Source organism: Canis lupus, chromosome 1, assembly GCF_003254725.2.
Source record: "Canis lupus dingo isolate Sandy chromosome 1, ASM325472v2, whole genome shotgun sequence".
Taxonomy (NCBI): Eukaryota; Metazoa; Chordata; class Mammalia; order Carnivora; family Canidae; genus Canis; species Canis lupus.
Window position 1 is genome coordinate 116,765,615 of NC_064243.1, and position 15,739 is coordinate 116,781,353.

At 47.4% G+C, this 15,739-nt stretch overlaps 1 protein-coding gene across 6 annotated transcripts; it reads left to right on the forward strand.

Annotated features, from left to right (window-relative positions):
- Nucleotides 1-86: 86 nt before the first annotated feature.
- THAP8 (THAP domain containing 8) lies at nucleotides 87-14,550 on the forward strand. 6 transcript variants are annotated; one of them, XM_025421762.3, is made up of 5 exons: nucleotides 278-686; nucleotides 1,354-1,506; nucleotides 11,563-11,755; nucleotides 12,200-12,591; nucleotides 13,968-14,550. In XM_025421762.3, exons 3-5 carry the CDS (start codon nucleotides 11,609-11,611, stop codon nucleotides 14,110-14,112), a joined length of 684 nt encoding a protein of 227 aa, XP_025277547.1. In that variant the 5' UTR covers nucleotides 278-686; nucleotides 1,354-1,506; nucleotides 11,563-11,608; the 3' UTR covers nucleotides 14,113-14,550. The 6 variants fall into 6 exon arrangements, with proteins under 6 accessions (XP_035560090.1, XP_025277547.1, XP_025277545.1 ...); XM_025421760.3 differs by having other exon boundaries at nucleotides 1,414-1,506; XM_035704200.2 differs by having other exon boundaries at nucleotides 1,437-1,506.
- Nucleotides 14,551-15,739: the final 1,189 nt, after the last annotated feature.

Sequence of the window (15,739 nt, forward strand, 5' to 3'; positions counted from 1 at the left end):
TGTCAGGGCTGCCGGGAGGCGGTTTTGACCAATGAGGGCCGAGAGGCGGAGCGAAGCCTACGGCCGGGTGGAACCGGAGCTCCTCTACTTGATGCCTGATCAAGGAAGTGGCGTTTTTAACGCGGTCTGTTTTCACCATTAACAAGCATTTAGGTGTTAACTTTTTACGTAGCGAAGATCAAAGCCTCCAGTTCGCTTTTTGCCGCACTCCCCACCCCCAGCAACTACCCACGCAGTGGCTGGCAGTCGCCCGGATGTAAGATGGGGTGGAGTCCAAAGAGACCGACCACTCGGCGCATGCTCAGAAAAGCCGCGACTCCCCCCTCTCTCCCCCCCAACACGTGGTAAGGTCCGGATGCCTAAGAACTGGCTTTGCGCCGACGTCCTCGCGCTTCCCCGCTCGCCACGTGACCAGGGCGTAACTGTGGTAACGCGGCTGGGCGCGTAGTGCGCAGGCGCTCTCTTCCCTCCCCTGCACGTGATGAGGCATCAAGGGCCGTCACGTGAGGTCGGCGGAGAGCGGGCAGGGTGGGGTTCGGCGGCGCCCGGCGAGGATCAAAGTGCGGCTGCAGACTGGGCAGGACTCAACGGGGTGGAACAGCCATGCCCAAGTACTGCCGGGCTCCGAACTGCTCCAACACTGCGGGCCGACTGGGCGCTGACAACCGCCCCGTGAGCTTCTACAAGTGAGCGCAAGCGCGGGGCGGGGCTCGGGGGGCGGGGCTGGGGGCGGAGCCCGAGGGTAACTGCAGCTGTGCCCGCGCGCCTGGTCCAGCTTGCAGGTGTCTGGAAGCAGGGCTAGCAAAGTGAAGAGACGGTGTTCTCAGCCCTAAACACAGCACACGCAGAGGTGCAGAAGTGTTAAAACGCAGGGGTGGAAGATAAACTACAGGTAGTGAAAGCAGCGAGCATGAGAAGTGGGACTGTGTAGGGGAAGGACCCTAAAACTGCCCACTTGTTATCTCCACGAATTTATCTCAAATGCAAAACATCCAAAATTGAGCTCCTGATCTTGTCTCTCTCCCAAACTTTCCACAGCCTTTCCTATTTCAGTTAAGAGCTCGCTCCATCTTTCCTGTTGTTCAGGCAGGAAATCTTAAGAGTCATACCTACCTCTTTTCTTTCCTCACATTGGGGAAAGTAAAAATGAGCTTGAACTGTTAAAAAAAAAAAAAAAAAAGGGAAGGAAAAAAAATCTGTCCTCCCACTTATTATTCCCCAGCTGGAATAAAAGACACAGGAAAATTTGACTGAAGAGTTAATAAGAGAAAATATTTCTATTTTTCTCAGATGCTGCAGATATAAAGTGAAAAATAATCCTTCTTCTTTGACTGACTGCTGCTTTTTTGCTAGGAAACTTTGTTGTCTAAAATCGTAGACTATCATAAACTTTGTCATTTGGAATTCTATCAGTAATAATGAAGCATCTCGCTTAGCACCTGGAAGAGTTGTCGCTTTGACACAGGGAAGCAACCTCAGTTGCTCTGCCCAGGTGCAGAGCTTCAGGTAAGGCGTTTCTGGATGTAGTTTTTCCACATCTACCTAAACTTTACTGCTTTAAAAAAAAAAAGATTTTATTCATTCATGAGAGACAGAGTGAAGCAGAGACACAGGGGGAGGGAGAAGCAGGCTCATCGCAGGGAGCCTGATGCAGGACTTGATCCCCAGAACCCAAGATCACACCCCGAGACGAAGGCAGATGCTCAACCGCTGAACCACGCAGGCATCCCAACTTTATTGCTTTCAAGGAGACAGGACCCTGGACTCACTTTCACAACCCAAACCTAGTATCTATCCCTTTACACCCAGGTCTGCTTTGCTTTAAGCCTATCCAAACAGTTTCATTTACATTTCACCTAAAATTCACCCTTCTCCCAAACTCAAGTAATAACCCTGTCTTTTCCTTTGTTGAGACTCCTCACTTCTGGTATTTCTGGTGTGCAATTTTCCTCATCACCATGGTAAATAAACCTGACTCTTTGGGATGACAGGTGTATCCCTGTTGGCCTTAGTCTAAATGGGGTAGGACACATTCCTCATCCAGCCCATCAGCAGATCCTGTTGGCTCTTCCTTTAAAATCTATCCAGAATTGACCACTTCTAACCTTCTCTGCCTCCATTCAGGTTCTGGTCATTACCACCTCCTAACTGCATTATTTTAGTAGCCTCTTCATTAGTCAAGTCGCTCCCACACTCTGATCCCCATACACAGACACAAGGTATCTGTGTACCCCTGAGTCAGATCAGAGTCCTCCTCTGTTCAGATTCTCTCCTGGTTCCCACCTCACTCTATACAAGATAAGAAGGTGAGACTGGAGTAGACAGAAAGCCCTACAGGGGCTGGATCCCCAGTATCTGTATGACCTCATTTCCTTCCTCCTGTCCCTTAATACTGTGCTCTAGTGTCACTGGCAACATGCTGTTCCCCTAGCACTCCAGGCACATTGTTGCCCCTGGGACTTTGCTTGTGCTTTTTCCTCTACCTGGAAAGGTCTTACCTTTATGACCACTACTCTATGTAAAACGATAATCCTCTCCCAGATCTGTAGGTATTCTCCCTATTTACCTCCTGTTTTACTTATCCTTTTAAAAAAAAAGATTTTATTTATTTATTCATGAGAGAGAGAGAGAGAGAGAGAGGGAGAGAGAGTGAGAGGCAGAGCCACAGGCAGAGAGAGAAGCAGGCTCCACACAGGGAACCTGACATGGGTCTCGATCCCGGGTCTCCAGGATCACACCTTGGGCCGAAGGCAGGCACTAAACTGCTGAGCCACCCAGGGATCCCTTTACTTATCCTTTTGACGCTTATCACTATTTGGCATATCACATATTTGATGTATTCATTTATTGTCTTCTCCACTAGAATGTCAGTGAATTTTTTTTTTTTTTTTGTCATTTCCCCAACCCTAAAATAATGCCTGTTGCATAGGGAGTGCAATATTTGTTGGCTGAATTTCATTAATGCATTTCAGATGGCCTCCCCCAGGAAACTCAGCAATCCCTGTCCCTTGAAGGGACCCTGGTGCAGAGTAAGAGTAATGCAGAGGAGTCTTTAAACCTAAATCGGTGTGTCCAGATTTGCTTTTTTTTTTTTTAAAGATACATTGCTCTGGCAGTGTTTATTAATTCAGCAACTCTGAGTGTCTCCTGGAGTATGGAAGCCCCTGCTAGACACAGAGGATCCTGACAGGTCCTGTCCGGACAAAGCTCATGGATAGGTAAAGCATCAAACACTGAAGAACCAAAAAAAAAAAAAAAAAAAAAAAAAAATACTGAAGAACTGAACACACAACCTGGGAGTCACTCCCAATTTTTCTTCAGCACTGCTGCTGTCAGTCAGTCCATCAACCCATCCTTTGACTTTATCCTCCAAACACATCCCCACCCTGTGACAATCACAACAAAATCCTTCATACCTTGGCAGTAGAGTTATAAATGCAAATGGGAAAATCCTAACTAAACTATTAGGAAATAACCACAACAACAAAAAGCTCTACATTTCCAGCCTACTTCATATTACCTCCGTTCTCATGGTGTAGTTCAGGCTGCCATCATCTGTCAATGAAACATTGTGATAGCTGCTTGCTGGCCTCCCTGCCTACGCTTCTGTGTCCCTGACAAGAGCAACAAGAACAACTTATTTAGAGAGCACTTATGCCAGGCACTGTTCTAAGTGCCTCACCTATAGTAATGAGAACAATAACAACTGTACAGAGCATCCAGATGATTTTATAAAAAATTAGTTCTTGTCTGTGTTGTTTAAATCCCACCAGTGGCTTCCAGACCGTCCTTCACACAAGCTAACCCATTTCTTCCTCAAGGCTCATCCCTGAGTCAGTCTTGCAGAAGCCACATAGTTAAGAGTTTGGTGAGGAGCTGTTTGCAAAGGAGATTCAGGAGAAGGTGTGGATGGCAAGAAGGAACAAGGTGAATCATATAGAGGGAAGTAGCTGCAGGGGAATAACGTAAGGGCCTGCCAGGCAGCCAGAGGAAACATTCATTTGTTTTTGGCCCTTTCAGGAAAATCAGAGTCAGCTCTAATGGGAAGCCGTCTAATGGGAAGTTAGGAATTGCATTTGGCTGGCAGTAAGAAAGTCCTGAAATATTATTGGCTTTAAAAAAATTATGGAGTTTATAGGATATAGCTGCAATAACAGACACAAAATCTCATACTGCAACAAAAGTTTATTTCTCATTCACAATATGTCCTTTGCAGACCATTTATGGACCTACTCTATAGTATCCTAACCCGAGACTCAGGCTGAAGGAGCCTCCCCTACATGGAAACTTCTGGTCTTGTAGAAGGGGTAAAAGTGAAAATAGGGAGAATCACCCAATGGCTCCTCATAAATTCTATATTTAGAAGTGGCCCACATCACTTTCAGTCCTTTGGCCAAAGCAAGTCTGTGGCAAGCCTCGGGTCAGTGCAGTAGAGATATGTGATCTTCATGTGGGGAAGGGCAGCAAATATCTTGAACAATAATAGAATCCACTAAGGGTTTATTTTTCTCTTGAATAAAACACATACAGAGGGTAGCCCCGGTGGTGCAGTGGTTTAGCACCGCCTGCAGCCCAGGGCATGATCCTGGAGACCCTGGATCGACTCCCACGTCAGGCTCTCTGCATGGATCCTGCTTCTCTCTCTGCCTGTGTCTCTGCCTCTCTCTCTCTCTCTCTGTCTCTATGAATAAATAAATAAAATCTTAAAAAAAAAAAAAACCACACACACACACATACAGAGGTTGACAGACCAGCACTGGCGTGGCAGGCCCACAAATCATTAGGGTTGAGATTCCTATTTTTCTGTGCTATCATCCTTAGCATGCAGTCCCATGCAAGATGGCTGCCAAGTGCCCCAACCATCAAGGCCCACCATTCCTGGTAAGAAAAGAGAAGGAAGGAAGAGCAAAAGGGGCTCTAACCATGAGTGGAGTTAGCCCCTTATAAATCCTTCCCAGAAACCCCACCTGATGGTGAGTTCTTCATCATTGGTCAACCCAACTACAAAGGATAATTTAGCAGGGCATTTAACCACCCTGAAGAAATTTTGAATTCATTGTTAATAAGGAAGAAAATAACTTTTAAAAAACAGATTTTATTTATTTGACAGAACGAGAGAGAAAGTGTGCGCATGCACAAGCAGACAGAGCAGCGGACAGAGAGAGAAGCAGGCTCCTCTCAGACCAGGGAGCCGGATGTGGAGCTCAATGCCAGGACTCTCGGATCATAACTGGAGCCAAAGGCAGATCCTTAACCGAATAAGCCACCCAGGAGCTCCAGAAAATAACACACACACACCCATTTTTTTAAAAGATTTTATTTATTTATTCATGGACACAGAGAGAGAGGCAGAGACACAGGCAGAGGGAGAGGGAGAAGCAGGCTCCATGCAGGAAGCCCGATGTGGGACTCGATTCCAGGTCTCCAGGATCACACCCCAGGCTGCAGGTGGCACCAAACCGCTGCGCCACCAGGGCTACCCCACACACCCATTTTTAAAGAAGAATTTCTAGCAGTGTATGATCTAGAAGGATGACCAACAAGACTAAACAATTCTAGAGAAAAGGAGGACACTGACTACTTAAAGTAGATTTTTAGAGAGGCCATTGTAAATGTGTTGCCATCCAGAAGAACAAAAGAGAGTAAGAAAAAGACCAAGTGAAGAAGAGGTGGGTTTTTTTTTTTTTTTTTAAGGTTTTATTTATTTGAGAGAGAGAGAGATCACGAGCAGGGGGCAAGAGCAGAGAGAGAAGCAGACTCCCCGCTGAGCAGGTAGCCTGACGCAGGACTTGATCCCAGGACCCCTGGATCATGACCTGAGCCAAGGCAGACACTTAACCAACTCAGCCATGCAGGCGCCCAAGGAAGAAGTTTTTCATGATATTTTCCTCCTTTGCCCCTTGAGGTGCCCTGATCCATTTGAGGACCCTTCGCATTTTTAAGGAACCCTGCCAGATTTCTCACACGACACAAAAGTATTCACTGGCCCGAACTTAGTTACGTGGCCCCACCTACACAAAGGAACCTGGGAAACAGTCTTCTAGCGAGGCACATCATGACCTCAACTAAAGTTGGAGTTTTGTTAGTAAGGAAGAAAGAAAGGGGATGTGGAGTGGTCAGTTGTCAGTCTCTGCCAAGGAGGAGGGGCTGGGGAATGCTGCTGCGAGAGAGTTCTTGTGTGTGTCCAGGCAGAATGGGGTTGATGAGAAGATTTGGATCCCAAACAGAGGCGAAAGGGACTACAGCAGCCAGAGCTCCTGGCTGGGTGCCCTGGGGTTCTGCTCTTTGGGTGCCACAGCTCTTCTGAGTCAGCCCGTGTCCTTTTACCAGCTGTACCCCACCCCCACCTGCCCTGTCTGTCTGCCTTTGGGCTGGGAAGTCCTGCTCCTGCACCCATCTCTGTTCATCCTGCCCACCTCCTTTCTTAACGTGTCTTTTCCAAAAGTTTCTTTATACAGATATGAGCAAATCTGAATACATGTTCTAATTTCCCCTCTATTGCTATATTAGTTTCCTGTGAATGTTGAAACAAACTTGATGGCTTAAAATAGCAGAAATTATTCTCTCCCAGTTCTGGAGACCAGAAGTGCAAGTCAGTTTTACTGGGCCAGAACCAAGGTGTTGGCAGGATGGCATTCCCAGTGAGGCTGGCTGTAGGAGAGAATCTGTTTCTTGACTCTTCCAGCTTCTGGGGGCCACATCACTCCAATCTCTGCCTTTGTGGTCACATCACCTTCTCTGCTTTCATCTGTGGTAATGTCCACTTTGCCTCCCTCTCGCAAGGATACTTGGGATTGGATGTAGGGCCCAAATGAATGTTCTAAGATGACTTCCTCATCTCAGGATCCTTAACTTAATCTCATCTTTTGTCATGCAACATAGTATTTGCAGATTCCAGGGATTTGAACATGGATATCTTTGGGGGGCCATTACTGAGCCTGCCACAGTTACTAAAAGCTGTTTGCACCTTTTTTTTTCAGGTAATACATGTGCCTGAAAATAGCACATCAGTTCATAGAGTGCCTCCATATTCTGTTTTAGGGCTGTATGGTATTCCTTTGTGTGCCTGTGCCTGGGTTTGTTACCTTGTCTCCTATAGATGGTGTTATCCTCCGCTCTAGCACCCCTTACTCTGCCCTTTTAACAGACAGAGGCCTCAGAGCCCTCAGCAGAAGAAAGTATCCAGCTGTTTTTTTGGTCAACTTCTGTTCCTGGAATTGGTAACTGGTTTTCCATTTTCAGTTGTGGTGTAAAGTTTCTCTTCGAGGTATCTTTGTTTCATACTTAAAGTTGGTCAATTTTAAGAAAAATATTAAGTATATAATGTGACAGATATGGAAGACACTGTGCAGATGGAGTGTGGATGACTGACTATATTAGTTATTTAATGCTACATAACAAACCATCTCAAAGTTTAACCACTTAAACAGTTAATGTGTCACAGTTTCTGACTGCTGCTGCATGACAGACCGGTCAGAACTCAATTATGTGACCACCCCTGGCTGCAAAGGAAGCCGGAAAATGAGGTCTTCATTGTGGACAGTCTTGAGTCTCAGATAATCCCCACTCATTCCCACAGGGAAATCTTTTATTCAGTTCATTTTTTTTAACTTTAATTTTTAATTGTAACATATAGGGACGCCTGGGTGGCTCAGTGGTTGAGCGTCTGCCTTTGGCTCAGGGCAGGATCTTGGAGTCCTGGGATCCAGTCCCACATCAGGCTCCCTGCAGGGAGCCTGCTTCTCCTCTCTCTGCCTGTGTCTCTGCCTTTCTCTCTGTGTCTCTCATGAATAGATAAATAAAATCTTAAAAAAAAAGAATTAAAAAAAATTGTAACATACGTATAAAATCTACCATTGTAACTATTTTTGAATATGCAGTTCAGTAATATTAAGGATATTCACATTATTGTGCAACCCAATCTTCAGAACTTTGTCATCATGCGAAACAAACTCCATGCGCATTGAACAACAAACTCAAATTTCCTATTCCCTCCAGCTGCTGGAAACCACCATTCTATTTCTTTTTCTATGAATTTGATAACTCGATAATTCATATAAGTGGTATTTCGTGTGTATGTAACTGGCTTACTTCACTTTCCATAATGTCTTGAAGGTCACTCATGTTATAGCATGTGTCAGAATTTCCTTTTTAAGACTAAATAATATTCTATTGTATGCATATGCCACATTTTCCTTACCTATTCATTCATTGATGAATATTGGCTTTTGGCTGTTGTGAATAATGCAGTAATGAACATTAGTGTGCAAATATCTTTTCAAGACCCAACTTTCAGTTCTTTCAGGTACATACCTAGAAATAGAATTGCTGAATCATAAATTCTATTTTTAATTTTTTTGATGAGGTACTGTATCGTTTTCCATAGTGGCTGCACCATGTTACATTTCCCTCCAATAGTGCATCGGGTTCCAGTTTCAGCACATGCTCACCAACACGTTTGGTTTTAATTTTTATTTTATTTATTTATATTATATATTATTATATTTATATTTATATTTTTTATTATTTTATTTATTTTTAAAAGATTTATTTATGGGGAATCCCTGGGTGGCTCAGAGGTTTAGCGCCTGCCTTTGGCTCAGGGTGTGATCCTGGAGACCTGGGACCAAGTCCCATGTCGGGTTCCCTGCAAGGAGCCTGCTTATCCCTCTGCCTCTGTCTCTGCCTCTCCCTCTCTCTCTCTCTCTCTCTCTCTATCTCTCATGAATGAAATAAAATCTTTTTTAAAAAAAGATTTATTTATTTGAGAGAGCACACGTGTATGTGCTTGAGTATAGGGAGGATAGAGGGAGAGGGAAACTTTTTTTTTTAATTTTTATTTCTTTATGATAGTCACACACAGAGAAAGAGAGGCAGAGACATAGACAGAGGGAGAAGCAGGCTCCATGCACCGGGAGCCCGGCGTGGGATTCGATCCCGGGTCTCCAGGATCGTGCCCTGGGCCAAAGGCAGGCACCAAACCGCTACGCCACCCAGGGATCCCAGGAGAGGGAAACTTTTAGCAGACCTCTCGCTGAGTTCAAAGTCCAACATGGAGCTTGATCTCACGACTCTGAGATCTTGACCTGAGCAGAAACCAAGAGTTAGACGCCTAACCAACTGCGCCACCCAGGGGCCCTTAATTTTTATTATTTTTTAAAAAGATTTTATTTATTTATTTGAGAGAGAGAGAGAGAGAGCGTGCGTGAGCATGAGCACAAGCTGGGGGAGAGGGTGTGCAACAGGAGAGGGACAAGCAGATTCCTCGCTGTGTATGGAAGCTGATCTCCCAGGACCTGGAGATCATAACTTGAGCTGAAGTCAGATGCTCAACCTACTGAGCCCCGCAGGGCCCCTTGTTTTGTTTTTCATAGTGGCCATTCTAATGGTTATGAGGTGATACCTGATGGTTTCAATTTGCATTTCCCTAATGATTACTGATATTGAGTATCTTTTCATATGCTCGTTGGCCATTTGTATATCTTCTTTGGAGAAATATCTGTTCTAGTCCTTTGCCCATTTTTAATGGTGTTACTTTTGTTGTTGAGTTCAAGAACCTTTTAACGATTGTTTTCAAGCATACGCAAAAAATAGAGTTATATGGGGACAGTGGGTGGCTGAGTGGTTGAGTGTCTGCTTTTGGCTCAGGATTCTGGGATTGAATCCCACATTGGACTCCCCACAGGGAGCCTGCTTCTCCCTCTCCCTGTGTCTCTGCCTCTTTTTTTCTCTGTGTCTCTCATGAATAAGTAAATAAAAATCTTTTTAAAAAAGTTATATGAATGGATTCTCATGCATAGTCACTCAGATTCACCAATTGTCAACATTTTGCTAATCTTTTTTATCTGCTCCCACCCTGTAATGCATGATTTTTAAAAAAGATTTTATTTATTCACGAGAGACACACACACACAGAGAGAGAAGAGAGAGAGAGAGAGATAATGAGAGGCAGAGACACAGGCAGAGAGAGAAGCAGACTCCATACAGGGAACCCAATGCAGGATTCAATCCTGGGACCCCAGGATCACACCCTGGGCCAAAAGCAGGCACTCAACCACTGAGCCACCCAGGTGTCCCTTAATGCATGATTTTATTTTATTTTTTTTTAAATTTTTATTTATTTATGATAGTCATACAGAGAGAGAGAGAGAGACAGAGGCAGAGACACAGGCAGAGGGAGAAGCAGGCTCCATGCACCGGGAGCCCGATGTGGGATTCGATCCCGGGTCTCCAGGATCGCACCCTGGGCCAAAGGCAGGCGCTAAACCGCTGCGCCACCCAGGGATCCCTAATGCATGATTTTAAAGTAAATCCTAGATATTAGTTCTTTTACCCATAAATATTCAGAATGTTTTTCCAACGGATGACTATTTTAGAAGCATAAACCAATACAATTATCATACCTAGCAAGATTAGTTTCTTACAGCTATCCAATACCCAATTTATGTTCAGTTTTCTCCCTACTGTGTTAAAATGTCTTTTTATGAAATGGTTTGTTGCAGATGAGGACCACAATCTGCAATTGGATGTTTCTTACATTTCTTTTAATCTATAACCCCACCCTACTCCCCCCCATCCCCATCCCGTCCCCATGAATGTGGACACATTCTAGATTTGCCCAGTTTCATAACAGATTGTGGCTATGGGTCGGGAGATTGGGAAAGAGGCTGCTGTAAAAGTCCAGTCAGGAGAGTATGGATGCTGGAAGGGAGGGGCAGCAGAGGTGGGAGAGGTAGGCCGATGTTGGGTGTTTAAAAGCTGGAGCTGGGCAGCCTGGGTGGCTCAGTGGTTTGGCGCTGCCTTCAGACCAGGGTGTGATCCTGGAGGCCTCGGATCAAGTCCCACATCAGGTTCCCTGCATGGAGCCTGCTTCTCCCTCTGCCTTGTGTCTCTGCCTCTCTCTCTCTCTCTGTCTTTCATGAATAAATAAATGAAATCTTTAAAAAAACAAAAAAAAAGCTGGAGCTGAGGGCACCAGGGTGGCTCAGTCAGTTAAGCATCTGCTTTCTGCTCAGGTCATGATCCTGGGATTGAGCCCCACTTCCGATTTCCTGCTCAGTGAGGAGTCTCCTTCTTCCTCTCCGTCTGCCTCTCCCCCCACTTGTGCGTGCTCTCACGCACAGGCAAGTGTTCTCTCTTTCTCTGTCTCAGATAAATTCATTATAAAAAATAAAAAGGGATCCCTGGGTGGCTCTTGGGGTGCTGGGTCTACCCAATGGTTAAGTGTCTACCTTTGACACAGCATAACCTGGGGTCCTGGGATAGAGTCCGGCATCAGACTCCCCACAGGAAGCCTGCTTCTCCCTCTGCCTATGTCTCTGCCTCTCTTTCTGTGTCTCTCATGAATAAATAAATAAAATCTTTAAAATGAATGAATGAATGGTGAAGCTGAAGGTTGGGATGTAGGTTGGTGGTAGAGAGACTCTGGGTAAGAGGCAGGGCCAGTTTCTGGCCTAGGTAGACAGAAGTTTGGAGCCCAGGGACCTCTGAGTGTGCATGTCCCCAGAGAGAGGTGGGACTGACCTGATATTGCTGACCCTGTAACCCCACTGTCCCTGGCAGGTTCCCACTGAAGGATGGCCCCCGGCTGCAGGCCTGGCTGAGGCACATGGGCCATGAGGACTGGGTGCCCAGCTGCCACCACCATCTGTGCAGTGAGCACTTCACACCTTCCTGCTTCCAGTGGCGCTGGGGTGTGCGCTACCTGCGGCCTGATGCAGTGCCATCCATTTTCTCCCCAGCACCACCTGCTAAGGTGAGCAAAAGGAGGTCCCACTGTTGGAGTCTGACCCTGTCTTCCCCACCTGGAAATGACCTGTGGAGTCTGATCCTCAGCCCTCCTCTCCTGAGGGAAGTCCCTGCTGCAGTCTGACCCTCAGCCCTCCCCTCAAGGAAGTTCCTCCTTGAGGTCTGGCCTTATCTGAGGACAGTACCCCTTTTTTTTTTTTTTTAATTTATTTATTTATTTACGATAGTCACACAGAGAGAGAGAGAGAGAGAGAGAGAGGGAGAGACAGAGGCAGAGGGAGAAGCAGGCTCCATGAACCGGGAGCCGGACGTGGGATTCGATCCTGGGTCTCCAGGATCGCGCCCTGGGCCAAAGGCAGGCGCCAAACCGCTGCGCCACCCAGGGATCCCTGAGGACAGTACCCCTTAAAGTCTGACCCTGATGCCTCTCATCCCATGCCTTTTCTTCCAGAGGCAGCAGAGTTCCCGAAGCACTGAGAAGCCAGTCGAGTCTCCCTCTTCACCAGAGGCCATGCCCCTGTCTCCGGATCCAACTGTCTCAGCCTCTGGCCCTATGCATCTTGCGGTACTGGGGTCAGCATCTGGAGGCCCTGAAGCCACGGCCACCATGTTCCTGACCTCCCTGCCCCCTCCTCCTGCTCCTGCCAGGCCACAGCCTGGAGTCCAGGCCCAGAACTCCCTGGCTGGGCTGGGCAGTGTCCTGGGAGCACTGCAGAAGCGGGTGTGGAGGCTGCAGCGGCACCATGAGCAGCATCAGGTGCAGCTGCAGGCCCTAGAACAGCTGGTACAGCAGCTGTGCAAGGAGGGCCTGCCAGCTAGGCGCTCCAGGGCCTGCTATGCCTGGTGAGTGTGGCCACCTGGCCCCCAGAGCACATGTATTTTCATTTTCAGTGCTAGGGTCCAGTATTTAAAAGTCAGAACATTTCACTCATGTTTCCAAACTTCTGAGTTTTCTTGGGGGAAAAAAAGTCAATCTGTCAACGCCTACCAACTATTGGTCAGAGCATGGTAATGGCTGCCCTTACTCTGTGCCAGACAGAGTTAATAACTTAAAACTCATATGACCTTGATGTGGCTGTGGTCCCCATTTTTCAGATGAAAAAACAGGCACCAGGATGCTACAGTGACTTGCCCAAAGTCAGGCAGCCAGTCAACATTCAAACCAGGTGTCTGACTCCGCAGGAGGCCAGTGCTCTCCTTTTGGAGAGCTCCTTGCCTGAATCCTAATAGAGCTTGAGTTTGCAGCCTACCTCACAGAGTCTCCCCAGCCCCATCTAAAGGCCCTTTTGCCCCTATGTTTTACTACCAAGTATTGGAGGAGGGTATCATGTCTTGAAAAATCAATTTGATCAGGCCGTTTCCCTGCTTAAGACCCCAGGACCAAGTTTGGGGTCCCATAGCTCTCAGCCCCAGCTGGACAAGGAAGTGGGAAGGGGTTTCAGAAAGGAGCCTCTCTGAAGTAGCCCTGTAGCTAAGGTTTCTCAGTCTGACAACCAGTGGGTTGCACATGGCTCAGAGATCTGATTTTTTCTGGCCTCAACAGTGTTTTATAGTCATTTTTGGTCTTTCCTGGAAGCTCAGCAGATCTAGCAGCACTGGGTCCATATTCACAGTTCGTGGCAGGTAGCTGGGATGGCAGTGTGGCTACCCCTGGAGGCTCTATGTTTGAGACTAGGGCCTGACTATGCTGGGGCTCAGGGAAGTGTACAGAAGAGCAGGACAGGCCTAGGACTCTTCCTGAAGCCCACCAGGGCCCCTGGGCTGACAGTGTCTCTCCCTGCCTCTCCTGACCCATTCAATCACCATCTCTCAATGTCCTTCTTTCTTCCCATCTCCACCTCTATATTTCTGCTACCCTGTCTCTCTGCCCCCCCCATCTGTCTCCCCATTTCCTCACGTCTCTCTTCACTTGCATCTTTCTGTGTCCCTCATATCACTGGCCCTCTGTATTCCCCTGTTTGGCCTGTCCCCATATCTGTCTTTCCATGTCCCCCACATTTTCCTCTGTTTCCCTGTACCTCTTTACTCCCCCATGAATGTCTTTCTGGCTCCACATCTCTTCCTGTCTCCCCACAAATCTCTCTGTGTCTCTTGATGTCCCCCTTCCACCTCGGCCTTCCTGTTCCTCACCATTTCTCCCCCTCATCCTTCCTTCCCTCTCTCCTTCTCTTCCCTCTTTCCCTTATGTGTTCCATCTCTGTCACTTTGGGACTGCCCAGCTTCCTGGATGTGAGGAATCCCATCATCTGTGGAGGGCCTGACATAGCTGTGGTCATTGCCCAGAGGCCTACACCTCCCACACTGGATGCCAAGCCTGAGCTCCTGGACACTGAGACCCCCAGTGCTAAGGACCAGGATAGATAATGTCGTGGGACAGATGATAGAAAACAGAAGAAGAAAAAAAAGAAAACAGAGGAAGAGATACTCATCAAACATGGGCCTGCCTTGTCCCACTACCCGTGCCTGGGCCATTGCGGCTCCTCCTTCTACGGACCCTTTGAACCTTGGGGTTGACCTGGGCCCAAGCCACATCAGTGCTTATTTCCCTTGATGCCAGGTCCCTGCTACTCCTCACTTGAACTTTTGTAGTCAGTAAAGCAGTTTCAGAGCAGAACAAGGATTGTTTATTTGGGGGAAAATTGTACCTGGTACCTCATACCATTGGCCAAGTCTGGTGCCAAGCTGGGAATAATACAGCAGTGAACACAGCTGACAAAATCCTGCCCTCATGGTGCTCCTATTCTGCTTAAGTGGAAGATAAACTAGTAAACTAATAAACAAGATAATGTCAGATTGTGATAAGTGCTGAAAAGACTAAATGAAAATGTGATGGGGCGGGGGTGGTGGATGGATGAATGAATGAAGAGGACTCTTTAAGGAGACAACGTGTGCGCAGACTCCAGGATGAGCTGGCCTGGAAGGCATATGGGCTGGATCCTCCGTGGAGAACAGCCCCTGCAAATGCCCAACACCTAGGGTGTCAGCTGGAGGAGGGCAGTGTTGCTATGGCAAAAACTGAAGCGGGGAAGGGAGTGTGTGTGTGGGGGGAGGTGCGATTTTAGATAGAGCGGAGGTCTCACTGAAAAGGTGCCAATAAGTAAAAAATGAGGGGAGAGAGGGAACCAGGTATCTGGGAGAGGAGCATTCTGGGCAGAAGGAACAGCCAGTGTAAAGGTGCTGCACTGAGGAGGAGCAAGGAGCCAGTGTAGTACAATGAATGTGGGGGAGAGAGAGAAGAGGAGAGGCTGGAGATGATCAGGGAAAGTTCACCTAGGGCCTTGTGGGCTGCAGTTGACAACATGGGTTTTTAAAAATCTAGAATGAGATGCAGCAAGCAGATGTCTCCAAATTGAGGAGGGCCCTGATGGGGTATGTGTTAGGTCCCTATGGATGCATTACAGAGAGCAAGTTGTGGGGTAAAGAGGAGGAGGGAGAACGGGAAAGAGGCTGCTGCCATAGTCCAGGTGGGAGAAGATGAAAGACCAGGATGAGGACCTGGGTGTGGGGTGGGGCATGAAATTCTGGGAATATTTTGGAGATGGAATCACCAGGCTTGATCATTAGAAGGTTGAAGGATGGAAGGCAAAGTCAACCCAGTCCTCTTTGGGCTGGGGTTTTGGGCAGTGCAGGCCACAGCCAGGCAGGCATGACAGCCAGACCAGGATGATGGAGCCAGGAAGGCCTGGACCCTGGGCTGGCTCCAGGTCTTCTTAGGGGAGATACAGGTTCAGATAGGGTTGGAGGCATTCATTGGCAGATCTGTACCCTAGACACTGCTACCGCCATGTCTCATGGTGATTAAAAGCCCTGACTCTCCAGCCAGGCTGTCGGGTTTCAAGTCAGCTCCATCCCCTATTTGCTGTGTGCCCTTGGGCAAGTGGCTTAACCTCTCTGAGCCTGGTATGTGCTCTGTGAGCACTGTGGTGCTACCCACGATGACTGGTGGCCGCAGAGGATGGACAGAGTCTACAGAATCACGACTCTGAGACAC

What these genes read in the sequence shown, in the direction of transcription:
- THAP8 (XM_025421760.3), top strand. Translation starts at nt 604, where the DNA reads ATGCCCAAGTACTGCCGGGCTCCGAACTGCTCCAACACTGCGGGCCGA. An exon ending in GCCCAGGTGCAGAGCTTCAG is followed by an intron (nt 1,507 to 11,562) that starts GTAAGGCGTTTC and finishes TGTCCCTGGCAG; the next exon opens with GTTCCCACTGAAGGATGGCC. An exon ending in TCCAGGGCCTGCTATGCCTG is followed by an intron (nt 12,592 to 13,967) that starts GTGAGTGTGGCC and finishes GGGACTGCCCAG; the next exon opens with CTTCCTGGATGTGAGGAATC.